Below are 13,034 nucleotides of genomic sequence, written 5' to 3'. Positions count from 1 at the left end.
CGGAGACTTCCTTGAGACCTTTCAGTACTTGAAGGGGTCTTCTGAAAAAGACGGAGAACGTCTCTTTCCTTGGGTAGATAATGATAGGACAAGGGGGAATGGTCTTCAACTAAAAGAGGATAGATTTAGACTAGACATGAAAAGGAAATTCTTCACTGTGAGAGGATGAGGCACTGGAACAGGTTGCCAAGAGAAGTTGTGGTTACCCCAGGCGTGGAGGTGTTCAAGGCCAGCCTGGATGGGGCCTTGGCCAACGTGATCTGGTGGGTGGCATCCCTGCCTCCGGCAGGGGGCTGGCGTTAGATGATCCCTAAGGTCCCTTCCAAGGTGAGCCATTCTATGATTCTATGATGACTCCCACTTCACCCTGTATAAATACACGGTTCAAGATCAGGTTGAAAAGTGCCACAAGACCTCCCCTAGTGTTCTGTTTTTACGTGGCAAGGTTTTGGTAGTGGGGGCTGCAGGGGTGGCCTCTATGAGAACAATCCAGCAGTTGCCCCATGTTTGATAAGGGCCTCTTTCAGCCATCTACAAAGGGACCTGCCGCTGCCCAGTGCTGAGCCAATAAGCGATGTTTTTTGTGCCTCTGTGATCCTACACCTTCACAACAAACACTATCACAGAGTCATATATGTAGGACGTCAGTCACTTCTCCGTAGAAGATGCTATGTAGGCACACAGGGGATATGCTCTCTATAAATCCACGCTGACTACTCTCCATCACTTTTCCGTACTTGAGAACACATTCTGGGAGGATTTCCTTCAGAACCTTCCCAGACTCTGACCTCAGGCTGACCAGGCTGCAGTTTCCCAGACATTCCTCCTTCATCTTTTGAACATAAGAGTGGGATGAGTCTCTTCCACTTTTCAGGAACCTCTCCCAGTCGCCGTGACTTTTCAAAGGTAACTGAGAGAGCTATTTATTGAAAACGTATCAGCCACGACACTCAGCATTTGCAGGTGCAGCCTGTCAGGTCCCACGGACTCCTGCATAACCAGCTACACAGCCTCCCCATCATCCTCGTCAACAAGCTCCAGTGGGACAGCCTACAAAACACTCACCTCGGCAGATCAGGGGCTGCACTTGCCATTCCCCAATCCTCGCAATGCAACCATCACCACTGGGGCCCCATGTTCACAGCTACAAGCAGCATACACACCTCCAGCTCCCCTCTAAAACGTCCATATCGTCTGTCTCAACGTTGAACACCACGCACAGAAATAGGATTCCCCCTTGACCCCCACCACAAAGAACAGCCTAAGGGACTCCCACCAAACTGCAGGAGGCCAAAGCCCCGGCTGTCAACATGCTGGCCCCACAAAAGGGAGCGCTACGGAGTCGCCAACGCAACCCTTTGGGAAGCATGGCAGGACTCCCAACGCACTTAGTCCTGTCAGCCCTAAGACAGGCCCGCGACTACAACATCCTGCTATGCAAACTCCCCTCCTCTGCCTCTTTTGACTGCGGCCCCAAGGACAAGACAGGGAGCCCACTTGCTCCCAGATACATCCTCTACCTACAAGATGACCACCAAGCCACCAATGCAGCACACCAAACAGGAAAGACAAGGGCTAAAAGCAGGCTCGTGAGTTGGGATGAAGGCACGGAGGGAGTGAATGTGATGCAAGTGGTAGCGCATCACGCCCAGCATACCTGAGAAGCCCTGACCAGCCTGCTGGGGATGCCAACAACGGGGGCCCCCTCCTCACAACAGAGCCACCGACCACACCTCAGGAGTGCCAAACCATGACCTCACTGACAACAATGCACTTCTCCCATGTCATGCATGCATCTTCTGCCAGCCCTTTAACGAACCTTCAGGAACTACCCCTTTAATACTCTCACTTGAAATGTTCCGCCACTTCCAACATCCTCAACAGGAGGAAATGAAGATGGAGCATCGTGGGGACAACACACCCCACCTCATTACTTGATGGGTTTTGGCATATAAGAGCAGCTCACGCCAAATGCTGTCATGCGCAAAGGCTCTCTCGCCCCGCGGGCACTCGTGACCCAGCATAAAAGCGGCCCTGCGCCTCGCACCCTCACACACTCCTCCCGACGCCTTCTCCTCTGCGCCCAACAAGGTGAGCCTAAGCCCCGCTCCCCCCCTTCACCCGCCACACTGGACCCATCTCTCCAGACTCTTTCTGCCCCCAGCCTCAACAGCCCTTCCGCTTCACCACCGCCATACTCCCCAAAGTCCCACCCTAGGCCTCCCCACTCCCTTGGCCTCCCCCAGCACCGCTCCTCACGCCCCCAACACCCTCCACCTTCCCAGCACCCTCTCTTCCAGGGACCTTCCGCACCACAGACATGTCCTGCTACGACATCTGCCGCCCCTGCGGACCCACCCCGCTGGCTAACAGCTGCAACGAGCCCTGTGTCAGGCAGTGCGAGGACTCCCACGTCGTCATCCAGCCTTCCACCGTGGTGGTCACCCTGCCAGGACCCATCCTCAGCTCCTTCCCCCAGAACACCGCCGTTGGATCCTCCGCATCAGCTGCCGTGGGCAGCAACCTCAGCTCCCAGGGAGTGCCCATCTCCTCCGGTGGCTTTGGAGGCTTTGGCCTTGGAGGCCTGGGCTGCTTCTCTGGCGGAAGGGCCTGCTACCCCTGCTAAGGACCCACACCAACACCCCTGACAGAAGCCTCCAACTCCATGCAAGCCAGCTCTTCGACTGAGGACGCACCTCTGCGCTCTTCATAGCGCATAGGCTCCCCAGCCTCGGCTCTTCTTCTCAGGGCACTCCGCACTCTAGCAGGGAACGGGGCCAGTCCATGCTGCCTGGAAGCATGGCTGATGGACAGCCTACTCCTCTCTCACTTCCTTGTTCTCCTTCAACCGTCTTCCATGTCCAGTACTCTCCACTGCAATGGCTTACTCCCAGCTACAAACCCACCCGGCACCTCCCATGTGCTGATTCTATTGCAGTGCACGAAGACCTTGGGGCTCTGCGAAAACCTGCTGTACCATGGGACACAGGCTGATGGTTGCACTACTTGCACCACAGAACAGGTCCCTTCTACTCTGCAAGTGTTTGCACTCTTTTTTTCCACAATAAAGTTCTCGTGCATGTCAGCCTGTGATGTCTCCCCTTCCTTTCTGCTCCCAACACTCCTTCAACTTCGCTCAACATTAAGCAGGGCTCAGCAGGCCGGCAGGGCCCAAGCCTGTTGCTGTTCAGGAAGCAGCTAGACAGCACTCTTACATGTATCCTGGTTTTTAAACAAGAGGAGTCACAGATTTGATGGACAGACCACTTAGCAGACAACTAATTGGCTGGATGAGCACATTCAAGGAGTAGCGGCCAACACTTCGATGCCCAGGTAGATAAAATGGAGGAGTGCTTTCTCTCAGGGGTCTGTCCTGGGACCTGTGTTATCTCACCTCCTTGCCCCTGACATACACAGTGGGATGGAGCGGGCCCTCAGCAAGTTTGCGCATGGCACCAAGCTCTGTGGGGGGGCCGACACCTTAGAGGAAAGGGATGCCATCTGGAAGGACCTTGACAGGCTTGACAGGTGGGCCCAAGCAAACCTCAAGGAGTTCAACAAGGCCGAATGCAAAGTCCTGCATTTGGGTCGAGACAATCCCCACCATCAATACAGCCTGAGCAACGAGTGGATTGAGAGCAGCCCCACAGAGAATGACTTGGGGGTATTGGTGGAGAAACATCTCAGTGTGAGCCAGCGATGTACACTCGCGGCCCAGAAAGCCAGCCATCTCCAGGGCTGCACCAATAGAAGTCATCACGCACTGAACTACTCTTTCCCATTGGGATTTTCTGGACACCACCCCTGACAGACACCATCAAGACACTTCAATCAATGTCATAGAATGACGGTTGCGCCTCTGAGATGAGGCTGGATCTTGGGCTCACCAAATCCCCAACCATGGCTCTTTCTCAAAGAAACCCGTACTTCCTCAGCTTCTGAATGGCCATGTCATTGGAGCAATCATCAAAGCCTTTACTAAAGGCAAGGTAAGCAACAATTCCTGCTCTCCCCTTGTCCACCCAGCACGTCACTTCAACGTAGAAGACACTGAGAAGGCTCAAGTATGATCTGCTCTTTGTAGATCCATGCTGACTAGTCCCCATCTCTTTCTTACCGTTCATGGGCTTGTCAATGCTTTGCAGGAGGATTTCTTTCAAAACATTCCCAGCGACGGATGACAGAGTGACCAGCCTGCAGTTTCCCAGACCTTCCTTCTCCATCTTGTTGAACATCAGAGTGGGATGAGTCTATTCCAGTCTTCAGGAACCCAGTCACCAAGAACTTTCAAAGAAAGCTGAATGTAGCCTTGTGAAGATTTCAGCCAGGACTCTCAGCATTTGTGGGTGCAACCTGATAGGTCCTGTGCACTTAAGCACATCCAGTGGCACAGCCTCCCCGTCTTCCTCAGCAACACGCACCACTCACCTGTTGGACAGCCTGCAAAACACTCACCTTGGCTAAGCAGTGGAAGGCCTTGACATTCGCCCACACTTTGGAGTTGCAGACCACATGCCTCCAGTTCCGTCTGAAATGTCCAAATCACCTTTCAGAAAATCAAACACTGGGCAGAGAAATAGGTTTCTCCCTTGACACAAATGCCAAATATCACCCCCAATAACACAATGGCTCCCAGCTGGCCCTTTCTGACAGTACCTCTTGTCCTCCGCCTTTCATGAATTTCAGGGCCGCTCACGGACCTCCCCACCCAGCCCAAAACGTCCCATCAAGCAGAGCGTCAAGGCTTGAGTTTTCTGGTGGCTTCGGCTTTGGAGGAAAGGCGAGGAAGCCTACGGTGTCAGGAAACATGGCCAGTGGAGGACCTACTCATCTCTCATTCCTTCTTTTCATAGCACCCTCTTCTATGCCCGATACGCTCCACTGCAATGATTTCCTCACAGCCAAAAAGCCCAGTGTGGCTGGGCCACACCACATAAATGCCATGCAAAGACCTCACTCATGACACCACACCTCAGCCAGCCTTTGGCCACATCATCTACCTGCCCTGCCATGCACCTTTCACAGAAATGCTCCAGCCTCTAATACTCTCACTTTGAAGGTGCCACCATGACCCAACACCATGTCCTCAACAGGAGGAAATGAAAAGGTCGAGTTGTGGGAAGGACACCACACCCCACCTCATTACTTGCCAGGCTTTGGCATGCAAGAGCAGCTCACGCCAAATGCTGTCATGCGCAAAGGCTCTCTCGCCCCGTGGGCACTCAAGGACCAGCATAAAAGCCGGCCCTGCGCCTCTCACACTCACACACTCCTCCCGACGCCTTCTCCCCTGCACCCAACAAGGTGAGCCTGAACCCCACCCCCTTCCTTCACCCGCCCCAACAGGCCTAGCTCTTCATACGCCCTCTGCCCCCAGCCTCAGCAGCCCTTCCGCCTCCCCACTGCCATGCTCCGCAAAACCCCAGGCCTCCCCACTCCCTTGGCTTCCCCCAGCACTGCTTCTCGTGCCCCCAACACCCTCCGACTTCCCAACACCCTCTCTTCCAGGGACCCTCTGCACCACAGACATGTCCTGCTACGACATCTGCCGCCCCTGCGGACCCACCCCGCTGGCTAACAGCTGCAACGAGCCCTGTGTCAGGCAGTGCGAGGACTCCCACGTCGCCATCCAGCCTTCCACCGTGGTGGTCACCCTGCCAGGACCCATCCTCAGCTCCTTCCCCCAGAACACCGCCGTTGGATCCTCCGCATCAGCTGCCGTGGGCAGCAACCTCAGCTCCCAGGGAGTGCCCATCTCCTCTGGAGGCTTTGGAGGATGGGGCCTTGGAGGCTGGGGCCTTGGAGGCCTGGGCTGCTTCTCTGGCAGAAGAGCCTGCTACCCCTGCTAAGGACCCACGCCAGCACCCCTGACAGCAGCTAACAATGCCCTGCAAGCCACTTCATGGACTGAGGATGCTCTCATCTCCGTGCTCTGGGAATAGCTCCCACACAAAATGCATAGCTGCTGATGGTCACTCTGCTTGCACCTCTGACCACGGCCCTTCTGTTTGTGCTCCTTCCTTTTCATGAGTCTTCCTCAATAAAGTTCTAATGCATGCCAGCCTGACACTCCTCCTTTCTTCACTCAACGCTCTTCAGCCAAAGGGACCTGGACAGGCTGCAGAAGCGGGCTCATGTGAACCACATGAGCTTCAACAAGTCCAAGTTCAAGGTGTTGCACCTGGGTCGGGGCAATCCCAGTCAGGAGGACAGACTGGGAGAAGAACTCATTGAGAGCAGCCCTGCAGAGATGGACTTGGGTTGTTCTGGTGGACCAAAGGCTCGACAGGACCCAGCAGGGCACGCCTGCAGCCCAGAAAGCCACCTGCACCCTGGGCTGCTTCAACAGAGGTGTGACCAGCAGGTCGAGGGACGTGATTGTCCCCCTCTACTCTGTCCTCGTGAGGCACCACCTTGAGCGCCTCCCCTATGAAAGAAGGCTCAGAGAGCTCAGGATGTTCAGCCTGGAGAAGTGCAGGCTCTGCGGAGACTTCCTTGAGACCTTTCAGTACTTGAAGGGGTCTTCTGAAAAAGACGGAGAACGTCTCTTTCCTTGGGTAGATAACGATAGGACAAGGGGGAATGGTCTTCAACTAAAAGAGGATAGATTTAGACTAGACATGAAAAGGAAATTCTTCACTGTGAGAGGATGAGGCACTGGAACAGGTTGCCAAGAGAAGTTGTGGTTACCCCAGGCGTGGAGGTGTTCAAGGCCAGCCTGGATGGGGCCTTGGCCAACGTGATCTGGTGGGTGGCATCCCTGCCTCCGGCAGGGGGCTGGAGTTAGATGATCCCTAAGGTCCCTTCCAAGGTGAGCCATTCTATGATTCTATGATGACTCCCACTTCACCCTGTATAAATACACGGTTCAAGATCAGGTTGAAAAGTGCCACAAGACCTCCCCTAGTGTTCTGTTTTTACGTGGCAAGGTTTTGGTAGTGGGGGCTGCAGGGGTGGCCTCTATGAGAACAATCCAGCAGTTGCCCCATGTTTGATAAGGGCCTCTTTCAGCCATCTACAAAGGGACCTGCCGCTGCCCAGTGCTGAGCCAATAAGCGATGTTTTTTGTGCCTCTGTGATCCTACACCTTCACAACAAACACTATCACAGAGTCATATATGTAGGACGTCAGTCACTTCTCCGTAGAAGATGCTATGTAGGCACACAGGGGATATGCTCTCTATAAATCCACGCTGACTACTCTCCATCACTTTTCCGTACTTGAGAACACATTCTGGGAGGATTTCCTTCAGAACCTTCCCAGACTCTGACCTCAGGCTGACCAGGCTGCAGTTTCCCAGACATTCCTCCTTCATCTTTTGAACATAAGAGTGGGATGAGTCTCTTCCACTTTTCAGGAACCTCTCCCAGTCGCCGTGACTTTTCAAAGGTAACTGAGAGAGCTATTTATTGAAAACGTATCAGCCACGACACTCAGCATTTGCAGGTGCAGCCTGTCAGGTCCCACGGACTCCTGCATAACCAGCTACACAGCCTCCCCATCATCCTCGTCAACAAGCTCCAGTGGGACAGCCTACAAAACACTCACCTCGGCAGATCAGGGGCTGCACTTGCCATTCCCCAATCCTCGCAATGCAACCATCACCACTGGGGCCCCATGTTCACAGCTACAAGCAGCATACACACCTCCAGCTCCCCTCTAAAACGTCCATATCGTCTGTCTCAACGTTGAACACCACGCACAGAAATAGGATTCCCCTTGACCCCCACCACAAAGAACAGCCTAAGGGACTCCCACCAAACTGCAGGAGGCCAAAGCCCCGGCTGTCAACATGCTGGCCCCACAAAAGGGAGCGCTACGGAGTCGCCAACGCAACCCTTTGGGAAGCATGGCAGGACTCCCAACGCACTTAGTCCTGTCAGCCCTAAGACAGGCCCGCGACTACAACATCCTGCTATGCAAACTCCCCTCCTCTGCCTCTTTTGACTGCGGCCCCAAGGACAAGACAGGGAGCCCACTTGCTCCCAGATACATCCTCTACCTACAAGATGACCACCAAGCCACCAATGCAGCACACCAAACAGGAAAGACAAGGGCTAAAAGCAGGCTCGTGAGTTGGGATGAAGGCACGGAGGGAGTGAATGTGATGCAAGTGGTAGCGCATCACGCCCAGCATACCTGAGAAGCCCTGACCAGCCTGCTGGGGATGCCAACAACGGGGGCCCCCTCCTCACAACAGAGCCACCGACCACACCTCAGGAGTGCCAAACCATGACCTCACTGACAACAATGCACTTCTCCCATGTCATGCATGCATCTTCTGCCAGCCCTTTAACGAACCTTCAGGAAATATCCCTTTAATACTCTCACTTGAAATGTTCCGCCACTTCCAACATCCTCAACAGGAGGAAATGAAGATGGAGCATTGTGGGGACAACACACCCCACCTCATTACTTGATGGGTTTTGGCATATAAGAGCAGCTCACGCCAAATGCTGTCATGCGCAAAGGCTCTCTCGCCCCGCGGGCACTCGTGACCCAGCATAAAAGCGGCCCTGCGCCTCGCACCCTCACACACTCCTCCCGACGCCTTCTCCTCTGCGCCCAACAAGGTGAGCCTAAGCCCCGCTCCCCCCCTTCACCCGCCACACTGGACCCATCTCTCCAGACTCTTTCTGCCCCCAGCCTCAACAGCCCTTCCGCTTCACCACCGCCATACTCCCCAAAGTCCCACCCTAGGCCTCCCCACTCCCTTGGCCTCCCCCAGCACCGCTCCTCACGCCCCCAACACCCTCCACCTTCCCAGCACCCTCTCTTCCAGGGACCTTCCGCACCACAGACATGTCCTGCTACGACATCTGCCGCCCCTGCGGACCCACCCCGCTGGCTAACAGCTGCAACGAGCCCTGTGTCAGGCAGTGCGAGGACTCCCACGTCGTCATCCAGCCTTCCACTGTGGTGGTCACCCTGCCAGGACCCATCCTCAGCTCCTTCCCCCAGAACACCGCCGTTGGATCCTCCGCATCAGCTGCCGTGGGCAGCAACCTCAGCTCCCAGGGAGTGCCCATCTCCTCCGGTGGCTTTGGAGGATGGGGCCTTGGAGGCCTGGGCTGCTTCTCTGGCGGAAGGGCCTGCTACCCCTGCTAAGGACCCACACCAACACCCCTGACAGAAGCCTCCAACTCCATGCAAGCCAGCTCTTCGACTGAGGACGCACCTCCGCGCTCTTCATAGCGCACAGGCTCCCCAGCCTCGGCTCTTCTTCTCAGGGCACTCCGCACTCTAGCAGGGAACGGGGCCAGTCCATGCTGCCTGGAAGCATGGCTGATGGACAGCCTACTCCTCTCTCACTTCCTTGTTCTCCTTCCACCGTCTTCCATGTCCAGTACTCTCCACTGCAATGGCTTACTCCCAGCTACAAACCCACCCGGCACCTCTCATGTGCTGATTCTATTGCAGTGCACGAAGACCTTGGGGCTCTGCGAAAACCTGCTGTACCATGGGACACAGGCTGATGGTTGCACTACTTGCACCACAGAACAGGTCCCTTCTACTCTGCAAGTGTTTGCACTCTTTTTTTCCACAATAAAGTTCTCGTGCATGTCAGCCTGTGATGTCTCCCCTTCTTTTCTGCTCCCAACACTCCTTCAACTTCACTCAACATTAAGCAGGGCTCAGCAGGCCGGCAGGGCCCAAGCCTGTTGCTGTTCAGGAAGCAGCTAGACAGCACTCTTACATGTATCCTGGTTTTTAAACAAGAGGAGTCACAGATTTGATGGACAGACCACTTAGCAGACAACTAATTGGCTGGATGAGCACATTCAAGGAGTAGCGGCCAACACTTCGATGCCCAGGTAGATAAAATGGAGGAGTGCTTTCTCTCAGGGGTCTGTCCTGGGACCTGTGTTATCTCACCTCCTTGCCCCTGACATACACAGTGGGATGGAGCGGGCCCTCAGCAAGTTTGCACATGGCACCAAGCTCTGTGGGGGGGCCGACACCTTAGAGGAAAGGGATGCCATCTGGAAGGACCTTGACAGGCTTGACAGGTGGGCCCAAGCAAACCTCAAGGAGTTCAACAAGGCCGAATGCAAAGTCCTGCATTTGGGTCGAGACAATCCCCACCATCAATACAGCCTGAGCAACGAGTGGATTGAGAGCAGCCCCACAGAGAATGACTTGGGGGTATTGGTGGAGAAACATCTCAATGTGAGCCAGCGATGTACACTCGCGGCCCAGAAAGCCAGCCATCTCCAGGGCTGCACCAATAGAAGTCAGCACGCACTGAACTACTCTCTTTCCCATTGGGATTTTCTGGACACCACCCCTGACAGATACCATCAAGACACTTCAATCAATGTCATAGAATGACGGTTGCGCCTCTGAGATGAGGCTGGATCTTGGGCTCACCAAATCCCCAACCATGGCTCTTTCTCAAAGAGACCCGTACTTCCTCAGCTTCTGAATGGCCATGTCATTGGAGCAATCATCAAAGCCTTTACTAAAGGCAAGGTAAGCAACAATTCCTGCTCTCCCCTTGTCCACCCAGCACGTCACTTCAACGTAGAAGACACTGAGAAGGCTCAAGTATGATCTGCTCTTTGTAGATCCATGCTGACTAGTCCCCATCTCTTTCTTACCGTTCATGGGCTTGTCAATGCTTTGCAGGAGGATTTCTTTCAAAACATTCCCAGCGACGGATGACAGAGTGACCAGCCTGCAGTTTCCCAGACCTTCCTTCTCCATCTTGTTGAACATCAGAGTGGGATGAGTCTATTCCAGTCTTCAGGAACCCAGTCACCAAGAACTTTCAAAGAAAGCTGAATGTAGCCTTGTGAAGATTTCAGCCAGGACTCTCAGCATTTGTGGGTGCAACCTGATAGGTCCTGTGCACTTAAGCACATCCAGTGGCACAGCCTCCCCGTCTTCCTCAGCAACACGCACCACTCACCTGTTGGACAGCCTGCAAAACACTCACCTTGGCTAAGCAGTGGAAGGCCTTGACATTCGCCCACACTTTGGAGTTGCAGACCACATGCCTCCAGTTCCGTCTGAAATGTCCAAATCACCTTTCAGAAAATCAAACACTGGGCAGAGAAATAGGTTTCTCCCTTGACACAAATGCCAAATATCACCCCCAATAACACAATGGCTCCCAGCTGGTCCTTTCTGACAGTACCTCTTGTCCTCCGCCTTTCATGAATCTCAGGGCCGCTCACGGACCTCCCCACCCAGCCCAAAACGTCCCATCAAGCAGAGCGTCAAGGCTTGACTTTTCTGGTGGCCTTGGCTTTGGAGGAAAGGCGAGGAAGCCTACGGTGTCAGGAAACATGGCCAGTGTAGGACCTACTCATCTCTCATTCCTTCTTTTCATAGCACCCTCTTCTATGCCCGATACGCTCCACTGCAATGATTTCCTCACAGCCACAAAGCCCAGTGTGGCTGGGCCACACCACATAAATGCCATGCAAAGACCTCACTCATGACACCACACCTCAGCCAGCCTTTGGCCACATCATCTACCTGCCCTGCCATGCACCTTTCACAGAAATGCTCCAGCCTCTAATACTCTCACTTTGAAGGTGCCACCACGACCCAACACCATGTCCTCAACAGGAGGAAATGAAAAGGTCGAGTTGTGGGAAGGACACCACACCCCTCCTCATTACTTGCCAGGCTTTGGCATGCAAGAGCAGCTCACGCCAAATGCTGTCATGCGCAAAGGCTCTCTCGCCCCGCGGGCACTCAAGGACCAGCATAAAAGTCGGCCCTGCGCCTCTCACACTCACACACTCCTCCCGACGCCTTCTCCCCTGCACCCAACAAGGTGAGCCTGAACCCCACCCCCTTCCTTCACCCGCCCCAACAGGCCTAGCTCTTCATACGCCCTCTGCCCCCAGCCTCAGCAGCCCTTCCGCCTCCCCACTGCCATGCTCCGCAAAACCCCAGGCCTCCCCACTCCCTTGGCTTCCCCCAGCACTGCTTCTCGTGCCCCCAACACCCTCCGACTTCCCAACACCCTCTCTTCCAGGGACCCTCCGCACCACAGACATGTCCTGCTACGACATCTGCCGCCCCTGCGGACCCACCCCGCTGGCTAACAGCTGCAACGAGCCCTGTGTCAGGCAGTGCGAGGACTCCCACGTCGCCATCCAGCCTTCCACCGTGGTGGTCACCCTGCCAGGACCCATCCTCAGCTCCTTCCCCCAGAACACCGCCGTTGGATCCTCCGCATCAGCTGCCGTGGGCAGCAACCTCAGCTCCCAGGGAGTGCCCATCTCCTCTGGAGGCTTTGGAGGATGGGGCCTTGGAGGCTGGGGCCTTGGAGGCCTGGGCTGCTTCTCTGGCAGAAGAGCCTGCTACCCCTGCTAAGGACCCACGCCAGCACCCCTGACAGCAGCTAACAATGCCCTGCAAGCCACTTCATGGACTGAGGACGCTCTCATCTCCGTGCTCTGGGAATAGCTCCCACACAAAATGCATAGCTGCTGATGGTCACTCTGCTTGCACCTCTGACCACGGCCCTTCTGTTTGTGCTCCTTCCTTTTCATGAGTCTTCCTCAATAAAGTTCTAATGCATGCCAGCCTGACACTCCTCCTTTCTTCACTCAACGCTCTTCAGCCAAAGGGACCTGGACAGGCTGCAGAAGCGGGCTCATGTGAACCACATGAGCTTCAACAAGTCCAAGTTCAAGGTGTTGCACCTGGGTCGGGGCAATCCCAGTCAGGAGGACAGACTGGGAGAAGAACTCATTGAGAGCAGCCCTGCAGAGATGGACTTGGGTTGTTCCGGTGGACCAAAGGCTCGACAGGACCCAGCAGTGCACGCCTGCAGCCCAGAAAGCCACCTGCACCCTGGGCTGCTTCAACAGAGGTGTGACCAGCAGGTCGAGGGACGTGATTGTCCCCCTCTGCTCTGTCCTCGTGAGGCACCACCTTGAGCGCCTCCCCTATGAAAGAAGGCTCAGAGAGCTCAGGATGTTCAGCCTGGAGAAGTGCAGGCTCTGCGGAGACTTCCTTGAGACCTTTCAGTACTTGAAGGGGTCTTCTGAAAAAGACGGAGAACGTCTCT

At 55.0% G+C, this 13,034-nt stretch overlaps 4 protein-coding genes across 4 annotated transcripts; all 4 read left to right on the top strand.

Annotated features, from left to right (window-relative positions):
* Positions 1–2,320: 2,320 nt before the first annotated feature.
* LOC308190730 (feather keratin 1-like) lies at positions 2,321–2,626 on the top strand (the record flags this gene model as incomplete). Its single annotated transcript, XM_080582385.1, has 1 exon — positions 2,321–2,626. One exon carries the CDS (start codon positions 2,321–2,323, stop codon positions 2,624–2,626), a length of 306 nt encoding a protein of 101 aa, XP_080438511.1.
* A 2,659-nt stretch (positions 2,627–5,285) lies between these two features.
* LOC308190181 (feather keratin 1-like) lies at positions 5,286–6,061 on the top strand. Its single transcript, XM_080581209.1, has 2 exons — positions 5,286–5,304; positions 5,509–6,061. Exon 2 carries the CDS (start codon positions 5,529–5,531, stop codon positions 5,847–5,849), a length of 321 nt encoding a protein of 106 aa, XP_080437335.1. The 5' UTR covers positions 5,286–5,304; positions 5,509–5,528; the 3' UTR covers positions 5,850–6,061.
* Positions 6,062–8,803: 2,742 nt separating this feature from the next.
* LOC308190729 (feather keratin 1-like) lies at positions 8,804–9,109 on the top strand (the record flags this gene model as incomplete). Its single annotated transcript, XM_080582384.1, has 1 exon — positions 8,804–9,109. One exon carries the CDS (start codon positions 8,804–8,806, stop codon positions 9,107–9,109), a length of 306 nt encoding a protein of 101 aa, XP_080438510.1.
* A 2,659-nt stretch (positions 9,110–11,768) lies between these two features.
* LOC308191354 (feather keratin 1-like) lies at positions 11,769–12,376 on the top strand. The gene is made up of 2 exons (XM_080583682.1): positions 11,769–11,789; positions 11,994–12,376. The coding sequence occupies exon 2, from the start codon at positions 12,014–12,016 to the stop codon at positions 12,332–12,334; it is 321 nt and encodes a 106-aa protein (XP_080439808.1). The 5' UTR covers positions 11,769–11,789; positions 11,994–12,013; the 3' UTR covers positions 12,335–12,376.
* The last annotated feature ends 658 nt before the right edge of the window (positions 12,377–13,034 follow it).

This window comes from Anser brachyrhynchus, assembly GCF_964034855.1.
Source record: "Anser brachyrhynchus genome assembly, chromosome: 2".
Lineage (NCBI taxonomy): Eukaryota > Metazoa > Chordata > Aves > Anseriformes > Anatidae > Anser > Anser brachyrhynchus.
The sequence above is the reverse complement of the archived record's forward strand: the minus strand, read 5'-3'. Positions and strand labels throughout refer to the sequence as shown.

Bases quoted from the DNA above. Each gene is read 5' to 3' on its own strand.
- LOC308190181 (XM_080581209.1), top strand. From the start codon at position 5,529: ATGTCCTGCTACGACATCTGCCGCCCCTGCGGACCCACCCCGCTGGCT.
- LOC308191354 (XM_080583682.1), top strand. From the start codon at position 12,014: ATGTCCTGCTACGACATCTGCCGCCCCTGCGGACCCACCCCGCTGGCT.